Below are 16,427 nucleotides of genomic sequence, written 5' to 3'. Positions count from 1 at the left end.
GTAGCTTGGACTGATAATACATAGTATGTGGAAGGAGATGAGTAGTTATGGGGGAGAGATTAGCTTGAAGGAGAGACACTTCCTTACCTAAAGAGGGACATTTATCTTAAAGGGAAAAAGCCATACATTCTAAAAACTTCTCAAGCTGATTAGCCAGAGAGAACAGTGGAATGGACCAAACTAGCCAATGCTAATTTAAATTTGTACTTGAGCTTGAATCCTAAGATCTTCCTTGTCAAATATACTTTCCATCTACTAACAGGTGTACAATCTTCAATAAAGAACTCTTCTAGCCTGTAACACTGACACTTAGTTGAACATATGAGACAAAATATTTTTTTTCCAATTTCTATCATTTCCCTCCCTCCTGTTTTCTCTTGTCTCTTGAAGATCTTGACATTCTAAAAAAACCTCAGTAAATAATGCATTCACTCCTCTCTTATTATAACCAAAATCATTTTAATTAGCAAGAGTTGTTGTACCATAAACACAAGTCTAACAACCCCACAGCAGGTTTTTATATTATTAAGGGATGATTTGCTCTAATAGTTTTCTGGTAAAAACAGCTTTCTTAGAAAACAAAATAAGCAATCACTCTTTAAATGAACAGTTCTCCTCAAAAGGAAAAAAAAATCTCTCCAGCAAGTAGATGTGATTTTTTTCATATGTCTGGCAAAACTCATGACACAAAAAACATAACAATAATTACATTTCCTAGTATAAGTCATGTCAAAGATTATGCATTTTTGCTAACTAAATATAGCATTTTGACTCTGATTTTGTGAAGCAAGTCAGAGTTCTCCTGGAGGGGATCTAAAATGGATCTTTCAAAGAGCTAAGAAAAATCTCTAAGAGGAAGTTGTTGAAGAGAACCATACTGAGGCTAGGAATTAGAAACAAAAAAGATTAGCTTTAAAGTTATGTATTTGTTCCTTTAATAGTATTCTTGTGCTGATTTGAAACTAGAACAGTTTCCAAATACTAACATTTTCTTTAAGGATTATTCTTGGTCATAGCAAAGACAGCAAGATAAATTTATGGTCGCAAGCAAATTCTGATAGGCCAATTGATTTTATTATATAACAGGTTGATTCCCAATGAGAAGCTGAGTAAACATACTTAGGGAAGAGTATTAACCCCTCATCCAAGGAAATGATCTCTCTCCTGTTATATAAATTGAGGAAATGAACCTAGGATCTACATTTATTTATGTCCAAATAGAAGGCACTGGGAAAAGACAGTGTATATAATGAAAGAAGATAACTTTGGGAAAAGGCAAAAGCTTTTCTTTTATATTATCTGTGAGACTCTGTGCCTGAATTTGGGGTATAGAACTGAGAGCATCTAAAGCTTATAGAGTATTTAATTCCTTTCCCCCCAACCCTGCACCTCTCAACACAACCTAGAAATCAGTGATCATATAAGTACGGATATAGGAGCAGCTCAGGTTGATGATCACTGGCAAAACTTAAACAGGGAGGAACACAGAAAGGAGATAAAGGAGATTTCCAAGTGTTTGGAATGACAAATGCAAGAGATGGAGCGTAGTGGTAGAGAGATTTCGGTGTATAGGCCCATCTTTGATCCCCTGCACAAAAACCAAATTTAAAAGATGTAGCAATTAAATTCAAAACGAGGAGGATGTGGTGGGTGTGGTAGAGAATATAGCATATACTCGGAGAACAGTGCAGCAGGGAAACAAAATGCCAGAAAGAAAGCAAAAGTCTTGATTCTGAAGACGACTTTAGTATGTGTGCTGCTGAAGCGAACACTTGAAGACGACTTTAAAAGGGGAATAAGTAAAACAAGACAGACTGAAATCAATGTGCTAAGACATAATCTGAGTAGAGGCAAAACAAAGTTTCAAGGTTCAAGCAAATAGAGAATAAAAGGCACACGAGAATGTTAAAGTGATTAGAGGAAGAATAAGAGTACTTGTATGAGTACTTAGAATAGGTAGCAAGGTTTCCTCTATTTTGCAAAATAAGAAAAAGAGGCTGTGGCATTTACAATTTAGAGCTAGGAGTGGTTATATATTAGTATATTTCAAATATGATTAAAGAAAGTTAACCTAAGTATCAGTTTACCCAAAGTTAAAATATGCAAAGGACATTATAAAGGTATGGTGATTCTTTTATGATGGGAATACCACTTTAATCAAAGGTTAGATATGTTATATTTTAATATAAAGTTGTTTGACCAGGACAGTGCTGTTTAGCTGGCTACGTTTTACTCTGAGAAATGTTTGGAGTGATAAAATAGATGGTCAAAATACAAAACTTAACTAACATTTATGGTTGTTAAACATTACATTTAATTTGCAAGTCAAGTGAAAACTTGTATGTTAAATAGAAAACTTATCTGAACACAAAACAGGAGATCTAATATTTATTAAAATGCACAATTAGGAACATGAGAGACAGTACACCGGGCACGGATCCTGTCTTGCACGAAGCCAACCTGCTTTATTTCCCCACATCCCACATGATCCCCTGAGGACTCCCAGGAGTATTTTGTGAGTGCAGAGCCAGGAGTGAGCCCTGAGCATCACTGGGTGTGACCCCACACCAAAAACCAAAAACCAAAAACCAAGCCAAACAAAAACCCATTCGATATAGACTATCGAATGAAGGGCAGAAAGAACTGTATGTAGCAGAAAAACAAACCGCTCTGTATAACGTCTCATGTCTCCCCCTGAGAACAAGAAGACTTAGGGATGGGGAAAGAATGTAACAAGAGAACCAAGAGTATCACAGACAGAATCCTCTGAAGCTGCTGGTGTGGGACATTCTTCAGGGTTCAGACAGGAGAATTTCCTGGGATTTAGTTCAACCTGGACATTTTCTATGACTTTTAAAAGAAACCTTTCTAAACTATTTAAAGAACATGCAATCAAAAACACATTATGGGTTAAAAACAAAAGACAGCACTTCTGTGAAAAACAGCATTTTAGAAGGCAAAGGGAAATCGTTTACTAACCAGAAGGCTAACTGTGCAGCCAATCTTTTTGCCATCTACCTCTCCCATTTTCATGCAGTCTCTGTTAAAAACAAAAAACAAGAGTCAGAATTCAGAATTCCCTCCTCAAGGCACATCACTTGTTTGGGGAGCAGGTAAGAATACAGTCAGAGTGCAGAGGCAATTGGCCAGTTTCGATTCAGATAAAGACTCGGTCCAAGAGAGAAACTAACCCCTTGCTAGGTGATCTTAGTTGAGGCTGGGGATCAGACTCCTCTAGATAGATGGGGGTGGGTGGTGGGGAGGGCTCAGGGCTCAGGGTGGCAGGGGATGAGTAAAGATGCTGTTATTCTACACCTCCTACACTACAGTGGGAAAGTAGCGGTAAATTGGGCTGCCAACAATAAGATCGAGGGTTTCATTCTTAAAATCAAAACACCATGGCTTCTAAGTAGGACAGACGTTTTAGTAATTCAAATAATACTAAGATAAAATAAATGACACCTCTGAAAGCTATGTGTTTCGTTCTCTTGTCCCCTTTAAAAGAAAGCAGCATGGTTAAACAATTCTGTTCTCTTCATTACGCTTTATTCACCTTAAAAAGGATGCTTCTAATGGGCATGTAAGCACCACCACCACCAAAAAAAAAAATTAATTCACAATAGGCTCTAAGGACCACCTCAATTCCCAAAGAACATTTAGAAAAAGAACACAACATCAAAGAACCCCACAAGTAAAACTAGTTAAAAAATACATTACTTCACTGCAGAAGTGAATTAGTCTATGGTCTGAATATTAATTCTTTGAGGAATCAACTTAAGGGGGATGCTGATCACATTCTTTCTCTCTGTTTTTCTTACTGGGGCACGGGACATAGCCTTTCTGGAAAACACGGTACTTGCCTTACCTGTAATCTAACAACCTCTCCATGAGACGAGTGACTGTGGCAATTAACGAAACGCCACTCTCCCTCCATGTTTCCCGCTCAATTTTCTTTAATAGACTGGAAAAGAAAGAACCCAGGGCATTTTCAACATTTATTTTTATCAGTCACTATGACAACCATTTTACTTTCATCAGTACCTTAAGTGCCTTAGCAACAACTGTAACATCTTACAAGTAGCATAATTTGCAAACAACATCTTACCTAGGATAGGGACCAAATAGTGGGATTCTAATCCAGGAAGCATTGACAAAGCAAATTGATTTTCAGATTATCCAAGTCATAAAATGTGAACACATACATATCATCATATTTTCAAAATACACAAGCGCCTCAGAGCTTAAAGACATTTTCCCCCCTAGTTTCTCTCTGACGCTAAGAGGCTTGTACTTTATGCATCAAATAAGGCTGCGAAAGTGAAAACGGAAGTACCTATAAGTTTACTTTAAAGTAAGATCTTGCTTTATTCACATAAAAATGTTTTCCTACCTCTCAGTGGAATGCATCTTCTTCCAAGCAATTTTACTGCAATGCAACTGCTACAGGAAAATCCTGGTACAGACGGTATGACGTTTTGCGTTTTTTTCCTTTCACTTAACATTTGCCCACTCAATACATATTGTACTATCTGTGCACTCACTCAACAGTTTCATTCATTCTGTCATTAATCACAGAGGATTGTCTAGGTGGCTGTTACACCATATCGATGACAAATGCTAAATCACAGCTTTCCTTCTATACTTCCCCTAATCTGAAGCACCTTGGAGCAGAAGCACTATGTAAACACAAAATAACAACAACCATAATAATTAGGCTCTACTTCACTTTCACCCCTGTGTTAAGGCAAGTTAACCAAATTGGCAAAGCCCTGGTAATTAAACTTTCCTTCAAAGATGAAAGAACGTAAGAATATTTCTCTATTGCTGCAAATTTTATAACTGTAATCTGTCTAAATGCTTGTTTCATTATTATCTTTGATTTAGACATAATGCAAGGTGAAAAAATTTCTTACAAGTATAATTGAAGCCTAAATGATATGATGCTTGGTAGAAAAACAAACATTAAGGAAAGAGTTTAATTTGTCACAGATTTGTATTTTTTGGGGGGGGGTTTCTTTGGCTATCTTCTCTTCCAGTCCTACACCCCAACATTCTCTCTATTTCTTCTTCCCAGGCCTCTTTTGTTACTGACATTCCAGAGTCCAGACCTCTGTCTTATGTTCTCATCTGTTGCCCATGTATGCCTGATCATTTTATTTCTGGCTTATTCTAAAGTGTTTCCTAAATTAAAGGACAGAACAGCAGCATATGAAGAGATGGATCATGCCCTGACCAATACCACAGGGAAAAGTTCACTAGTTGGTTTAAAATGTGTTTTCTTTTAAAAACCTCTGAACGGCACCTGTTTCCAACTTAAATGCCAAATTGGTATTGAACCAAGGACTCAAATGAAAATCTGCCTGCCAAAGCAATCCAGGATGATGTAGAAATTTCCCCAAGTGACAGCCCACACCTCATATACTTTAGAGGCTAAAAAAACAAAGAACCCAAGTTAAATAATAATTCTAAAAATATGTGGAGGCTTCTTTTATGAGCATGAGTTTCGTTAATTTGCACAGCCTCCTCATGCAGTAAGAAACTGGAGCTACGAATTCCTCTTGTAATAGGCAAAATTCTGCAGTGCATGCTGCCTTGATTATCTTAAGACCCAGTGTGAGGAATAAAGCTGATAGCACAGCAGCGCTGCTTCCTCAGGAAGGCATGGTCTTTCAGTAAGAAAGCTTGCCCTAAAGTAGATAATGACCAAACATGAATGACCTCTCAGTGTCTGTATTGCAAACCATAATGCCCAAGAGCAGAAAGAGAGTATGGTGAATATTGTCTGCCATGGAGGCAGGGGGAGGGTGGGGTAGGGGAGATTGGTGGCAAGGAACGTGCACTGGTGGAGGGATGGGTGTTTGATCATTGTGTGATTGTAACCCAAACATGAAAGCTTGTAACTTTCTCATGGTGATTCAATAAAATAAAAAAAATTAAAAAAAAAGAAGGCTTGCCCTTTTAGCTTGCCTGATATAACTGGAGAAGGGAAACTTATTAGCAAGTACAGAGTCTTTCTTGATAACTTGAATGACAACCATGTGTTTTAATTTAATTTATAAACATGCCCATGTGCCCATGGGGAGTCCACAAGGAACTGACCAAAGAATGGTGGAAACTGACTTCTTTGGCTATATTAGAGGCAAGGGGCTTCCATAACATAGGCAAGAGGGATAAAAAACAGATCATCTGCAGGATGATCTATTGCTCTGCAGGCTCAATGGGGGTGGTGAGGGGATCTGACATCCAGTCTACCTCGATATATAACAGGGTTGTGTTGAGGCCAACTCTTATATAAAACACCTGTGCACACATATCCTCAAACCAGAGTTAGCAACCGCAACTATGTCTTATATAGCTAATCCTCTATCTTTAACTAGAATAAGATGTGTGAGTGCTAAATAAAGATCTTTGAAATGATTTGGATTCTTACTGAGTTATTTAGAACAACAGATAAGAAAAAAAAGAGAGTCAAGGATTAGGGAAATCACTGAGATGGATGCAACCTCTTTGGGAAATGCTCCCCTCCCCACCAGCTGTACGCATCTTGAGTGTTTGCTCCAAGAGCAGAGTAACAGCTACATCGACATCTCTAGAAGAGTGCTTAGTCCAGGGAGCTGCCATTCCAAAAAATAAAGGCCAATGATTGGATCAAGTGGAGCCAGTGGAGAAGCAGAATTTAGTTCACATACTTTATTGTGGGTAGATCACATTAGAATCTATGGTGCACAAATTCAACAGTAACAAAAGTAGTAAGTCCTGACTCCTACTTAATTAAAAAGATATACAGTATGGGTAAATGAAGGTAATATACAAGTATAAAGGAACTTTTTTTTGGGGGGGAGTTCATACCCAGAGATATATTGGGTTTACTCCTGGCTCTGCACTCAGGAATTACTCCTGGTGGTGCTCAGGGATGCGGGGAATATGGGATGTGGGGAATTGAACCCGGGTCAGCTACATGCAAGGCAAATGCTTTACTGCTGTGCTACTGCTTCAGCCCTGGAAAGTTAAGTTCTAAGGAAGAAAGGCAGGATAAAAGTTAATGTTGGTTTTTGGATTGGAATACAGGAGTTAAGTTCACTTGCTTTACACATGTTTGACCCAGGTTCCATCCCCAGCACAAGAATCTTGCTCGGAGTGCCTTGTGCAGACAGAGCCAGGAATAAGCAAGCTCTGAGCACAGCCAGCTATGACCCACCCCACCCCCAAGAATTGTTTTTTTAATTTTTTAATGTATTAAAAAATACTGTCAAAAAAGGTTTTTTTGCATGGTCAAAAACTATACAAATTCCAAGTCTCATTCTAAGGAGGCTGTTTGTTGAGAACTACATTATCAGGGAGCAGTGAGCTAATTTCAGCTTCTGAACAAAATTTTTTAAGGAGTTTTAGACATGAATTACAGAGAACAAATGAGATTCTGTACCATGATGGCACGCGTTCCTAATTCATAATGTGTGCAGTGACTCATTGTAGTTATACTAATTTATTGTGAATTTCTAGTGCCAAAAAAGCATTTTATAGCTTCCTGAAATACACTTTCACTTTCCTTTCTGAGCTCAGGTAGTAATGATATTTAATTATCACTTTATATTTGATTTATTCTTGATATTACCATAAAAGCATTGAAGAAAAATAGTCATACTAATACTTGTAGTAATGCGTTAAAAATCTACAAAAAGTAAAAATCTCCATTGAATCAATCATGCACCTTCCAATAGTCCTAACTATTGAGGTATTATGCTTTAATTATTGGTTTGAGTCAGATGTCAAGGTACTTCTGCTATTTCAAAGCCATATTTATACACAAGCAATCCAAACTGTATGTTACTAAGTTTATATTATAATAGATAAGAGGCACTATAGGATTATGCATTTATTAACCTTTTGAATTATTATAAATAATTAATCAAAAATTTCAAGAGATTCATCTTACTGAGTGCCTTCTCATGTTAGTTCTTTGTTCAAACCAAATTCTAGTAACCAAATGAGAGTTTTCAAAAGCAATTTATTATATTGAATGAGATTTTAATCAAAATTCTTGCTAAATAAACTCCAGCTGCTGTGAAATACAGATGCTTTGTACATTAAATACATTAAAATGAATGAAGGCTTGGTGAATGATTATTAAAAGTTCCAGTTTAATTACAGTATCAGGAAAAATAGTGTTCAGGATTTAGTACAAAGGACTTATTTTATCACCCACTATCACCACAATGCATCTGTATAACCTTTCTCAGCATTCCATTCAATCTAATTTTCTTAAAAGCTTCAAGAATGATTTTGAATCAGGCAAGTTGAAATCTATCCATCACTTTTAATACTTTTCAAACCTAATGTTAATATATTTACTTTAAATTAGTAATCATAAAATGAATTATAGAATTTTTCATCTGCTATCAGTACTAGAGTTTTATAATATTTTCTTTTAGGATATTTACTAGATATTTTGGCATAAAGCATGTTAAATATATATTATATATACTCTTTGTAAATAATTAAAAATTCTTTATACAATAAAGATTATATGATTGAATTGTGTTCTTTTTTTTTCCTTTTTGGGTCACACCCAGCAATGCTCAGGGGTTACTCCTGGCTTTGCTCTCAGGAATTACTCCTGGCAGTGCTCAGGGGACCATATGGGATGCCGGGGATGGAACCTGGGTCGGCCGCGTGCAAGGCAAATGCCCTACCCGCTGTGCTATCGCTCCGGCCCCTATATAACTGAATTGTGTTTATACTCCTAAAAGTTTTCTGGGGAGGTCCTTTGGTGACATACTCAGTGATGCTCAGGGCTTCCTTCTGATTCAATGCTCAGCAATCACTCCTGGCACTGCTCAGGGGACTATATGCAATGCTAAGAGTTGAACTGGGGTTGTATCTGTGCAAGACCAGTACCTTGACCCCTGAACTATCTCTCTGGCTCCAAATCTTCAGAATCATGTAAAAACACTTTTTAAGCATATCAAGCTGGTTTTTCTTTCAGAACGAGATATCTAGGGTTGTGGAAATTCTATGGGGGTTATGTCAAGCTTGAACTGGATTCCATCACTAGCACCATCTCTTCTCGTGAGCATTGTCAGGTACAGCCCCAGAGGCCACTGAGCACTGTTGGGTTAGCCAGAAGGCCCCCATCACCACAGGGCCTGAGCAGCATAACAGGCTGCTCAAAGGCAAGTTGACTTGACCTAGCATTGCTGGGAGTGGTCTTTGGGTCGCTTGGTTCTTCCTGCGAGCCACCTCCATTAAAAAGAATAAATAAAGGAAGGGAAGAAGAAACAATTTAAAAAATCTCTACAATACAGTTGAGAATGACTAAGCTCCACAGGAACTCATAAAGAAAAAAATGTTGGAACCAAAATTCTAAAACACTAGAACATTCTTACATGTTCTCTTTAGACATTTCACACAATCGATGAATTCTGGGTACAAGCAATTAATCCAGTAATTATGATCAATTCTACTTGTAGGAATGACTTTAAAGTCTCTTTACAGTACTCTATTATTTCTCAATCCTCCATATAATCCTAATTACAACTTTTCCTAGAAATGATTTGTTTCTGTGATATTCTAATAAGAAACATTTAGGAAGCAATTAATAATGATGAATGAGCAATCAGAATCAATAAATTAAATCAAGTGTTGAAAAAGGGATGCAAACTGGGTTAATTTTCCCAAGAGCAAATCAGCCAAAGTTATCCTATCCTACTTTGGGAAACACAAAACACAAAAATCACACCAACTTTTCCCTCTCTCTCTCTTACCCTACTTACAATCATTATCTTGTAGATTAGGTTTTGAATTTATTAGACAGAAAAAGAGTGAGAATTGTCATGTCCGTGTGACTTGTCCTAATCAGAGACTAAAACAAGGAGACATGTCTAATGATCAACATAAGAAGACCCATTGGCCAGAGATGGGCAATTATCCCTTATTTCACACTCCACAAAGGCACACTCCACAAAGAACTCCTGTGAGACCCAAGCTGTCTTTATAGCTTTCAGCTGCTGTACTGACCCCAATCTCCTGAATAGAATTGTCTTGAGATAACATATTACTCACATACTGTTGAAGAGTTCACGATATGTTTCATCACCTTTGCCTTCTGACATCAAGCTATCCAATTTGTCAATTAGCTTGGCCTCCACCTGAAACATATCCCAAAATTACTGTTTTCTCTCCTTTCAAAGAAGGATTTCTAGGCAAACTGCAATATATCTTCAAAGTTTTTTTTAATAATAAAAAAACTGTAAATTTTGCGACAGTTGATATTATCTGCTTTGGTTAATAGTAGACGGGAACCCCTCTTGGAATCCTAGAAAGCTAATTTAAAGAGCAATGGGACTTCAAACTCATGCCAGGGTAACATTTGCTGCTGCCAAAGACATCTATTTGCTGATTTAAACACAAATACTTGCAGCCCATCTTAAATGTTTGAATTTTTTTTTTAGGAGCCATAAAACTAGAAACTCTTGTTTAAAAAAACTCACTATAAACATCAGCAAACTAACATCTACAAATACATTTAAATCATTTAAATGTTTTAAGCCTATTTTAATTTTCAAAGCAATTTGAAGTTCCTCTAAATCTTTGCTGAAGTTGAGAACTTTTCCTCTCCATGTACAGATGGCAGATCCACAGAAATATTCTAAGTCAGCAAAAAGCAGCATGAGAGAGGACACATTTCCGAAAAACTGTAATCAAAACATTTATATTTTCAAGAATATAAATCCTGAGGATCAGAAAGGCAGAAATACCCCTTCATGTATATGAAGCTGCAAAAGTGAGAGAAAACAAAACGGTAGCTAAACAAGCAGGGATTAACAGAGTTGATAGTGATAAATGAACCCCCATCCACTGTAGGTGGGAATATCACCAGGTTCAGTCTCTGAGGAAAACAGAATGGAAACTTCTCAAAAGATTGGTGCTTCCATATGACTGAGCATCTACTCCTTGGACACAAAAACATTAATGTGAAAAAATATATTAACCTACGTTCATGCAGATCATAGTGAGGTCATGGAAACAACCCAAATGTCCAGCAACAGATGAATGGTATGGAAGCTGTGGTAAATATACACACTAGAATACTATGTGGCAAGAAGAAAACATGAAATTGTGCAGTGTGCTGCAATGTAAACTGAATGGGAGGGCAACATGCTAAATGAAATAAACAAGAAGGAGAAGGACAAATATTGAATGATTTCACGCACCTGTGGTATAGAGAGAAACACAAGGAACAGACAGTATCACATAATAACAGACCCTTGATCCTGGATTACAAAACTGAGATGCCATCTAAGGTGGGGGAGTGGGTAAAGTGGGGAATAATGAAACAAACTGAAAATATCAGGGGGACTGTGCTGTAGAATCTTAGGTACTTTGGTGGTGGCAAGGTGAAAAATCGGTGTACATCAAAACCATAAAAGTTATTAGTACAGCAAATATGTGACTGTCACTGTCACTGTCCTTCGTTGTTCATCGATTTTTTTGAGCAGGTCCAGTAACATCTCCATTGTGAGACTTTGTTGTTACTGTATTTGGCATATCATCACGGGTAGCTTGCCAGGCTTTGCCATGTGGGCGAGATATTCTCGGTAGCTTGCCGGGCTCTCCGAGAGGGGCAGAGGAATCGAACTTGGGTCAGCCACGTTGGCTGTGTGCAAGGCAAATGCCTTACCCGCTGTGCTATTGCTCCAGCCCGAATATGTGACATAAACTCTAACTTTTTTCTTTTAAATAGGGGTTGGGAGGGATACTGGACACTGTCAAAAGGCTAAGCCTTGTTATTCCTTTGAATCAAATTTAAATATTGGAATAAAGATCAATACAACTAAAAAATTCTTTCCTTTAACCTTTTGGTAACAGGAAAGCTCAATGTATGCACTCAGTTTGCTTGTGCAGTTGACATCCTAGTCTAAGGTTCGAGAAAGGACAAATCCTTCCCACAGGTTACCGCAGTGACTCTGAACTGACAGTAGGGTTTACTATTGCCAACTTGAGTTAGACATAGCATGGTAAAAGCAGCTGACTTCTTATAAGAGCTGGTTTTATAATAAGAACATCTGTCTTTCCAAAACTGGAGCAGAGCTATTAGAACAGATGTCAGCAAGAAATGATAGGCTCATCTTCTCAGAATTTCCTTTGCAAGTATTTCCACTGCTTTCCCCTTTAAATTAATTCTCAATGCTTCAAGCAAGAAGCAATAAAACACATTGAAAATCAAATGCTCAAAATGAAACCATTCTCCAAATACAATATGCAGACCACTGAGAGTTCAATGATTTTAAGAATCATTAGCCTTAGCTTCCTCGGTGTTGGATCCAACTGGGAGAAAAGAAAGTCGGCCAGTTCTTAAACAAAGACCTGGAAAATTACAGAATTTTTTTAGCTAAGAGGGAATGAAATGTCTTTTCAGGATTTCCTTAGCGGCTCAGGAGAACACAGGATCAGAGGGGTGTCCAAAGGCACTTGGTTTTACAACTGGGCAAGTCAAGCTGGAAGCTGGGTCCTTTGATAACTGGTTCCATGCTCATTTCCCAATGCAGAGGTCAATCTGGCAATTCAGTGAGAGAAATGAAAATCAAATGCTCAAAGGAACACATGTGCCTACCTGTTTAAAGTTGCCACTTCGCCTCTGCTCCCAGTCCATCATATCATGAAATATTGGAATCATGACATTGCGAAGATCTGGTTGGGGTATCAAAGTCACTTCCAGGAAGGGGCCAATCAGGGCAGGGATAAAATGAAGCTTATGTTCTCCTAAATTGAATTCCAGACATAATATTTCAGAAATTATTACAAAATTTGCTTGAGACAGTTACCACCCAAATATTCAATTATAATTGTCTCCCTAAGTAAGAAAACATTTCCTTAAGTAGAAAGGCACATAATAATTCCATATGTTAATGAGTTCTTTGTAATTTGTGAGGAGGGTCCACGTACATGGTGGTGGGGCTAGTGGGCCTGGCATAACTCCGGGCAATGCTGAGGTCCAGCAGGGCTGAATCCAGAAGCGTGTAGAGTGCCAGGGGCAGAACTTGCAGTGCCAAGAATAAAACTAGGCATGTGCTCTGCCACTTGAACCACATATTTGGTCCTTTTGTACCAATTTTTAAATTAAAAACCTCCAGATGTACTTTTTTTTACAGTTCAGATAAAAAGTACAGTACAGATAAAAGTCAGATAAAAATTTAAATTATGGGGCTGGAGCGATAGCACAGCAGATAGGGCGTTTGCCTTACACACGGGAAACCCAGGTTCAATTCCCAGCATCCCATATGGTTCCCTGAGTACTGCCAGGCATAATTCCTGAGTGCAGAGCCAGGAGTAACCCCTGTGCATCGCTGGGTGTGACTCAAAAAGTCAAAAATTTTTAAAAAATTATGTAAATCATCAAGAATTGACTATACATACTATTGTACATCCATTCTTTAAAATATTTTATGCAGTGATTAAAAATGAAAATTGAAGAAAGATAACACAGGTCCAAAATTTCAATAGAATTAACTGAAAAAGCAAAGAACAATACAGTATGTTCAGTTATATTTTTCATTACAAATATCTGCATAGTATTCCCTCTCTTAGGATGAAACTTTTTTACTCTTCTAGGCCCATTCAGATTTTTTCCTTTAAGTTTTCTAATTATCCTTACTTTAAATTTTACATTTATAGGATGGATTTATCACAGGTAAATTTTAAAGTGTATTAGCACAGACTTAATCATATTATTTTTCTAAATTTATGTACCCGTAAAAAGAGAATTCTACACAGTGGTTTATTTATTTATATTTTGGTTGTTGTTAGTTTTGTTTTGGGGACACACCTGTGAATGTTCAGGGTTTCTCCTAGCTCTGCAGTCAAAAATTACTTCTGGCAGTGCTCAGGATACAGTATGAAATGCTGGAGATTGAACCCGGGTCTGCTGTGTGAAAGGCAAGTGCCCTACCCTCTGTACAATCTCTTCAGCCCCAAAGCTCTACAGTTTTTCTACAGTTTTTAAAGAATATTTTTATTGATCTACAATTTTTTTATAGTTTCAGGAGTTTAGCTCCATGCATCTATATGTGTGCTGGAGTCACCACCTTTATAATTAGAAAAAAAATTTTTTTCTCCCTAATTCTCCCTATGTGAGATTGAAAAAAAGAACAAAGGAAAAGAAACACAGTAAGGGAAAAACAAATGGTTTAATTCATTAGAACTGGAAATTTTGTCTTTAGAATTGAGCTTACATGAGAGAGAGGTGCTCAGAGGGGTCTTTGGGACACTGCTGGAGGAATGTGGGCACTCTAGTGAAGGACATGGTACTGAATAGATGTATGCATGGAAAATATGTGCAGGAAATTCCGGTGCCTCAATAAAAATGAGTAAAAATATGTTGGCTTGGAGAGATGGTACAATGGATTGAGATGCAGGTTTTGCATTACAGGATATCCAGGCTAGATCTGGCAACAAAAACATCTGGCAAACAAAAATCTTTGTAGGGCTGAGGAGAAATCCCAATAGGTTGGAATGTACGATTTTACATGGAAGAGACCTTGGTTCAATGACCAGCACTGCATGGTTCGAGCACCTCCAGGAAGTACCCAAAAACATCTGATCATGTGCTACCCCTCAAAAACATAAAAATAAGATTCTATCTAGCATCAGAGAGAGAGGTCTAAGGTCTGGAGAGCAGATTTGCATGCAGGAACCCTGGGTTCAATCGGCAGCACCACATGTTATAAATATCAGTATAAAAATGATATCCCTTAATATCAGTCACAGTTATCTCTGGGTGGTGAGAACATAGGTGGTTTTATATTATGAAAAATTTTGTCCTTTTTCATGGTAGATGTGGTGGATTGTAGAGAGATGTTAAGCTGAAATTCTAAAATAATGTAAATTAAATCAGTTGAGTCAATTAAAAAGAAGTGGAAAAAGGTGGCATTTGACTGTATACTGTTTTTTCTACCTTTTTTTTTTTAAAGAAAAAAACCTATAATAAAGACAGAACCTAAGTAGAAAACTAAATGGTGATCAGAAACAGAATAGAGTAATATTCAGAAAAGACTGTGGTGAAATAGCAGTTAACTAAAGCTAGTATATTATCAGGTGCTTAAAGATATGGTAGCGATAAATTTGGAGTAAAGGGAGGTGGGAGGGTGGAGTTGCTATAATATGATTTCATCTAGCAATTGAGTATTGGATATAGTTTATTACCCTTGTCATTTATGTTAGATCCCACAGTTTATATTTGAATAATAACACCAACACTGCATGCTAGAAAAAAAATGTACAAATTTCCCAAGAGTTAACAACCATGGAAGAAAACATATGACACTCAAAGCATCCTTTTGAAAACTGTAGAACAAGTGGTAAAGTTGACTGACCAGAACATAGCTGGTTTTGTGAAATGGAAAATTACACCCTTAATTTTCTTTTCTATCCTTAATTTATTTCATTAAGGGTCAAATATAAACAAAATCATACTGCCAATTTCAGAATTACATATATTTGTGTTAACTATCCTTTTCTCTGTTTTCTACAGGAGGGCATTAAGGAAGCCAGAGAGCTAGGATATAGACCATGTCAGTGTGCAGATACAGAGTTTGAACTTACATTGACTCAAGAATTTTAAAGGAAAGAGAATATGAAAGGAAGAAATTGAAAAGAGGGAAAAACATGGATAATGAGATTAAAGATGAGCACACTCAATGGGGAATTTGAGAAGCCACTGTTTTTGTCTTGGAGTCAGACCAGGTTGTGCTCAGGTTTTACTCCAGGCTTTATGCCTAGGGATCATTCCTGGTGGGGCTTGGGAGATCATATGGGTGCAGGGATCAAACCTGTGTCACCCACATGTAAGGCAAGTACCATACCCTCTCTACTATTGCTCTGGCTCCAACCACTGTTTTTGTTGTTGTCATCTGGTTTTGTGTGACTGGATGGGCCTTCGGATACTTGAGTCATGATCCAAATGTAGTCTCTCTCCCTTTATGCAATGCTGCGGAACATTTTCAGGACACAATGCACAGGTGTCTGCCACTCTGAAATTACTTTGAACTGCTGCAGTCATACAATTCTCTCTTCTCTCATAGGCCTCCTCAAAAGAAACATTATTTCTTGCTTTTTGCCTTCACATTGTGAATGAGGCTGTGGGAGTTATCAGATTGCTCCATGCTTGTGGTATGACTGGAGTTGCTGGAACTCACCACCTTTAACTAGCTGGGAAGGCGTTTTAAACCATGGAGCCATCTGCTGCCCATTCACTGGGGATCACAAGCGTGGGTGTAAGCTGACAGCACTGGATTTGAACTCATGACTTCACATAAACTGGATTGAGATTAATCTCTGGAGTCATCTTTCAGTTACTTAAATTACTTATTGTGTGAGGAAGAACTTGTAATTCTTTATTTACTTATTTATATTTACTTATTGTGCCATATCTA

At 37.5% G+C, this 16,427-nt stretch overlaps 1 protein-coding gene across 4 annotated transcripts in view; it reads right to left on the bottom strand.

Moving 5' to 3' along the window:
* The window catches only part of DOCK4 (dedicator of cytokinesis 4), a 473,166-nt gene that overhangs the window by 56,067 nt on the left and 400,672 nt on the right, over positions 1-16,427 (bottom strand). For 3 of the 4 annotated variants that reach the window (XM_056117998.1, XM_056118001.1, XM_056118000.1), the window contains exons 31-35: positions 12,611-12,759; positions 10,060-10,145; positions 4,106-4,132; positions 3,866-3,961; positions 2,980-3,040 (exon numbers count right to left, since the gene is read on the bottom strand). In XM_056117998.1, the coding sequence (XP_055973973.1) occupies positions 2,980-3,040; positions 3,866-3,961; positions 4,106-4,132; positions 10,060-10,145; positions 12,611-12,759 (419 nt within the window). The remainder of the gene's footprint in view (positions 1-2,979; positions 3,041-3,865; positions 3,962-4,105; positions 4,133-10,059; positions 10,146-12,610; positions 12,760-16,427) is intronic. The other variant, XM_056117999.1, reaches the window with a different exon arrangement.

This window comes from Sorex fumeus, unplaced genomic scaffold (genome assembly GCF_029834395.1).
Source record: "Sorex fumeus unplaced genomic scaffold, SorFum_2.1 ptg000037l, whole genome shotgun sequence".
In the NCBI taxonomy this organism is placed as follows: Eukaryota; Metazoa; Chordata; class Mammalia; order Eulipotyphla; family Soricidae; genus Sorex; species Sorex fumeus.
Note: the sequence above shows the minus strand (reverse complement) of the source record. Positions and strands in the feature narration are given on the sequence as shown.